This window comes from Myotis lucifugus, unplaced genomic scaffold (genome assembly GCF_000147115.1).
Source record: "Myotis lucifugus unplaced genomic scaffold, Myoluc2.0 scaffold_26, whole genome shotgun sequence".
In the NCBI taxonomy this organism is placed as follows: Eukaryota; Metazoa; Chordata; class Mammalia; order Chiroptera; family Vespertilionidae; genus Myotis; species Myotis lucifugus.
The window spans coordinates 8,002,351-8,008,171 of record NW_005871074.1 but is presented as its reverse complement, the minus strand read 5'-3'; the positions used below and the strand labels follow the sequence as shown (position 1 = coordinate 8,008,171).

General features: G+C 51.7%; 1 protein-coding gene across 1 annotated transcript in view; it reads right to left on the bottom strand.

The window, feature by feature from the left end:
• The window catches only part of EIF4EBP1 (eukaryotic translation initiation factor 4E binding protein 1), a 21,785-nt gene extending 16,158 nt beyond the window's left edge, over positions 1-5,627 (bottom strand). The window contains exon 1 of the mRNA XM_006086228.3: positions 5,414-5,627. Within this exon, the coding sequence (XP_006086290.1) occupies positions 5,414-5,558 (145 nt within the window). The 5' untranslated portion in view covers positions 5,559-5,627. The remainder of the gene's footprint in view (positions 1-5,413) is intronic.
• Positions 5,628-5,821: the final 194 nt, after the last annotated feature.

Genomic DNA, 5,821 nt, shown 5'->3' with positions numbered 1-5,821 from the left:
CGGCCCGGGGGCGGGGCGGCGTTGGCGCTGGGAGCCGGGCCGCCCCCCCCCACTCTTTCGCGCCCGCCCTGACATCCCCCGACGGCAGGAACTTTGTTGCGCGGCCGCTTCTTCCCACCCGCCGCCATCTTATCCGATAATGCATTTTTAAAAAATGTTTTTTATATTTGTTTTGAGAGAGAGAAAGGAGAGGGAGAGGGAGAGAGAGAGAAACATTGATCAGTTGCCTCCGGCATTTCCCCGGACCAGAAACCAAAGTGGCAACCTGTGTATGTGCCCTGATCAGGAATTGAACCGGTGCCCCTTTGGTGCACATGATGACGCTCAAACACTGGCCAGGGCCTGAGAATAGTTTCATTCCAGGCTTCTCAACTCTTCACATCCTAAACACCAGACCTGGCACTCACTTGTGGAGATACAGAGATGAGTAAGACTGCTCTGAAAGAACTCCCTGGCCAACCTAGGGAACAAACATGTAAACAAATACACATGATTCATTTATTATGAATCATAATGGAGAAAAAACACTGGCATGGATCTAGGTAAGACCAGAAAGTAACACGTTTTTCATTTGTCTGAGCATGCAAGAATCTATGTGTGCAAACGAACCGCTTTCATTAAAAACTTTCACCTTGGGAAACCTTTTTTCAATACAATCTCCTTCCTAACTTCTCTTCTGGAACGGCACTGAATAAAGTCCCATACGCGTAAATGCCTCACTACCAACTGATAAAGATGGTACCACCCTGCTGGCCCTTTCACCGAATTTGGTAATCTAAAACTTTTTGCTCTTCCAGGAAAAAGAAAATCAAACTCCTTTTACAAATAATAAGCCTCACCACCTTTGAGGATATTGAAAAAAATATGTAAACCTTTGAATGCAATTAAAATCCAACAGCTCTGTCTGCACTGTCAGAATGCGAGGCTTACCAGGGTGACTACTCTGTGGGCAATTCTCACTTGAGTATCGTACAAGTTCTACTGGTTACGGGGTTGGGGGTGTCTGTCTAGTTGCTTCATTCTATAGATACAATTTTGATGCTTATAATTCTACTTTACGTATGTCTTCATCTTCCTCAACTAGAAACCCAATCCCTTGAGGTCAGACTAATTTCAATTCTGGATGTGGTAAATGCCTTCAAGACAGCGAGGTTCGTGGGCATCGGAGGGAGTTTGGGGTGCTCTACAATTAAGACCCCGTCAAAGTCTCTCATGAGGACATTGTGTGGAATGTTCTAAATGCTTTAAAAGGAAGCTCAGGTCAGTGTGAAAAGAGGCCCATCCTGTGCTGCAGGGTGGGAGCGGGCTGGGAGAGGTAAATGTAATACTTTCAATAATAAAGAATTAAAATTTTTTTTTTAATAAATGGAAAAAATAAATTAAAAAAGAAAAGAGGCTCATTGTATTTTCCTCGCTGCCTTAATGTCCAACTACTTTTAACCTGTCCTTAATAGTGAGATGTAGCCCTAGCTGGTTTGGCTCAGTGGATAGAGCGTCGGCCTACGGACTGAAGGGTCCCGGGTTCGATTCCAGCCAGGGGCACATGCCTGGGTTGCGGGGTCGTGCAGGAGGCAGCCAATCAATGATTCTCTCTCATTGTTGATGTTTCTGTCTCTCTCTTCCTCTCCCTTCCTCTCTAAAATCAATAAAATATATTTTTTAAAAAAATAGTGAGATGTAGTCTCCTCTATGTAACTAAGGCCTCAGGACACGGGTACTCTAGCTTCAGTGCCCAGTGACCTAACCCCTCTTCCCCGCACTCTGTTCCATAGCCAAACACTTGGGAGCTGCTCCAAGGTAAGCTTCCTGGGCACGAGTTTGTCTAGCCAAACAAGATGTCATTAACACCTGTAGCCCTACCTGCTTACCCTGATGAAGTTTATCCAGGTATAGGGCTTAAGTATGACTACTACCCAAGCAACCCCCTGTAGGCTTGCTTTGGGGTCAAATGTCTAACATGGAACTGGGAACATGGAGGGGATTAGGGAGGGGTGGAACAGAGGAAGGTTTCTGACTCATTCCAAACATTCTGCTGGTTTGTGGTGCTCTGGAGATTTTCAAGACTCCATGGGCTCAAATATTCATAAACGACACTCCCTTCAGCAAATTCCTCTTAAGTTCTCCAGACATTTAACTTCAGATCAGTGGCTCAGCGTGTGTGTGTGTATGTGTGTGTGGTGTTGATGGTGGTGATAAACGACCCTGGAAAGTAAATTGGAGTCACTGGAATGAAGATGGCTCAAATCAACGGCTGCTCCTTTTCCTCCAGGGACAAACACTGCAGTACCATATTCAGCAAGAGTGACTGCTGGACACTTACTTCAATAGCTCCTGGCATCTCCTGGAAATGAGTTCAGGCCCCTATGCAGACCCTCTCTCCAGACCCTGATTTAAAGATTGATGCCAAACCCAACCTCAAGAGAAGTTTACCTGGTTAGAAGCATCACTTTTTTTGCCAGACCCCAAGGTGTGAAAAGGTGAAGGAAGTCATGTTCTACTAATTTCTGAATACAGTAGCCCCCCCTTATCCAGGGGGGAGGGGGGCACACATTCCAAGATCTCTAGTGATGCCTGCAACCACGGATAGTACCAAACCCTAAGTGACTAACAGGCGGGTAGCATGTCCAGCGTGCATATGCTGGACAAAGGGATGATTCACTCCCCAGGTGGACAGAGATGGATGCCATAAAATGTCATCGTGATCAGAACGAGGTGCAATTTAAAACTTACTGTTTATTTCTGGACTTTTCCACTAAATCTTTTTGGACCATGGATAACTGAAACCAAGCTGAGTGAAACCATGGATAAGTAAGGGGCCATTGTGCTTAGTGTGGTATTTAAAGCAATCACTGGGAGCTAATTAGAAATGCAGAATCTCAGACCCTACCCCAGAACCGACAGAATCAGAATCTGCATTTAAATGAGGTCCCCAGGTTACTCAACTGCGCCTGAAAGACTGAAAAACAGCATGCAACAGAATGACCGTTTCTCATTAGTTCGAGCTTCTCTGCCCTGGCAAGGGGTTAGGGCAGTGGTTCTCAACCTTCCTAATGCCGTGACCCTTTAATACAGTTCCTCATGTTGTGGTGACCCCCAACCATAAAATTATTTTCGTTGCTACTGCATAACTGTCATTTTGCTACTGTTATGAATCGTAATGTAAATATCTGCTATGCAGGATGTATTTTCATTGTTACAAATTGAACATAATTAAAGCATAGTGATTAATCACAAAAACAATATGTAATTATATATGTGTTTTCCGATGGTCTTAGGCGACCCCTGGTTCGACCCCCAGGTCGAGAACCGCTGGGTTAGGGTAGAGTGTGTTTTGGAGGAAGATTTCACACCGTGGCTAACTGAGGCAGAGGCAAGCCAGGAGTCTCCAGGTGTGGACTGTGAGCTGTGCCTGCCCCACTGGACACCCCAGACAAGAAAGACTGGTCTGTAGGCTCCTGGCACTGCTAGCTTTCTCCTGGTTACACTCTGATGCAGAAGCCCCTTCCCCTCGCTCCCAACTAAAGACCCTCAAAGAAAGGAGGATTTGCTGTGATCTGCCAAAAAACACCCATTTCCCAGTCCAAAGTAGAAGTGGAAAGTTCCCAAAAAACAGTACTGCTGGGTATCGCTTCCAATCTGATCTTTCCCCATCTGGCAATAAAGGGTGCAGAAAAGGGCCTCCTGAGCCTTCAGGCCTGCCTGGGGGTCCACCCAGAACAGCAGACTCACACCCTCACTTGAGGAAATCCCCCAAACTGTCGGGAAAGGTCCTGAAAGACACATCAGGACAGAAAAAGCAGAGCAGCATGGGCTACATAAAGGCAGTGGAAAGTTCCCAAAAAACAGTACTGCTGGGTATCGCTTCCAATCTGATCTTTCCCCATCTGGCAATAAAGGGTGCAGAAAAGGGCCTCCTGAGCCTTCAGGATTTTTTACAGAGAGGAAGGGAGAGAGATAGTTAGAAACATTGATGAGTGAGAAACATTGATCAGCCGAAAGGTCCTGAAAGACACATCAGGACAGAAAAAGCAGAGCAGCATGGGCTACATAAAGGCCAGCCGGGTCTTCAGTCCGCAGGCCGACGCTCTATCCACTGAGCCAAACCGGCCAGGGCTGGGTTCATTTTTAAAAGGAGAGAGCAGTTTTCCCACTATGCGTGGCTGCTATTTCTTGCTCAGCTTGGAAAACGGTGTAACATTGGACAATGGACACGTGTTCTTAAGCTTTTGGGCCTCAGTGCCATGGTCTGCAGAAGGCTGCGGCATGGCTGGACAAGAACATCTAAGATCCCCTAACAATTCTAGCTTGGCATGTTTTGGATTAAGCAGCCCAAGACCTCGCTGGAGGAGGGACAGCTGCCTGAAAAAATAAGCATGTGGCCCCAAACGCTGGCAGATGCGGCTGCACCCCGCCCCACCCGCACCCTTGTCTCAGCGCAGCGCCAGGATCTGTGGCCGTTTTCTAGTAGTTTGGGCAGAAACAATAGAGGGGGGTGTAGGAGGAGGAAGGGCAAAAGGGGTGAGGGCAACACGAGGATGGGAGGGACGTGAGCCACGAGGAGGATTTCATTATGCAAACAAGCGGGCAGGTTTCATCAGCGCCTCCGCGGCGGGGCTCCGGGGTTGGGAGGGAATGCCTGCCTCCGGAGGGCAGCCCAAAGCTGGCACCAACCCGTGCCAACTCAGCTTCCTCTTCCTCATCCACTCTCAGGGAGGTCACACGGGTCCCCCCTCCCCCCGGAGGGAGGAACGTGTTTTTCTGCACAGTCCTGCCCGTACCCCGGGTCCCTCGGCGGGGTTCCCACACACGTAAGTGGGCAATCTGCCACAGGTGGCGGCGAGGCTGCTGGGGCCGGCGAGCACCCTCAGCCCAGACAGAACCTCCGTCAGAGGGTGCTGGCTCGACGCAAAACGGGGGGTGCCTCGGGAAGGAAAAAGGACTCTACACGAGGCATTTATCCCAACAGAAAACCTCCCACCTTCCCCCCCAAACCAACCAACCGCCAGGCCAGTCCTCTCCTTGATCCCTGGGCACCCCGATCCCAACGCCTAAGAACTGCCCCCAACACCCACCCACAGGGTGCAGCACGTCTCGGCAAGTGGCAATCCTGGAAGCGTGCCCATCTGCTTGGGTGGGGGGCGCTCAGCCATCTCCCAGAAGGAGGGAACTAATGGGGCAGTTTGCAGTCCCGGCTCCGGAGGACGCACTCAGAGAGCAGGCAACGGGACGCGGCCACCCGCTCGCTCCCGGTGGTCACCTCGCTGCCTCCCTGCAACCCCGCACCCGTGTTTCCCAGTCCCCGCGCCCCTGGGTCGGCTCGCCCGTCCAATGGGCGGTGGTCGCTCCCCAGCTCCGCTCGGCCCGTCCTCCTCCCGCCCGCACCCGCACCCGGACCCCGCGAGCCGGCGCCTACCTCCCGGGGTGGTGCTGAAGAGCGTGCCGCCGGGGGTGGTGCTGTAGTCCCCGGGGGGGAGCTGCACGCCGTCGCTGAGGACTACCCGGTGAGTGGCGGGGATGGCCCGGCTTGGGGTCTGGCTGCAGCTGCTGCCCCCGGACATGGTCTTCCGCGCGTAGTGCCAGCAGCCAGAACGTGGCCCTCCTGCCGCTGCAGCCTCGCCCGCCCCTCCCCGCCCCGCCCCGCCCCGGGCCGTCCCTTCCGCCTCTTTCTCTCCACCGCCCCTGGGATTTGTAGTCCGGCCGTGCCGCTGCCCCTCCCGCCTCCGAGCGGCTCCCGGCAGTCGGTTTCTCCGCGTCCCCAGATGGGAGGCCCTGCTGACCATACCTGCGCGCACGTGCCCCCCGAACAACCCCTTGATCCTGC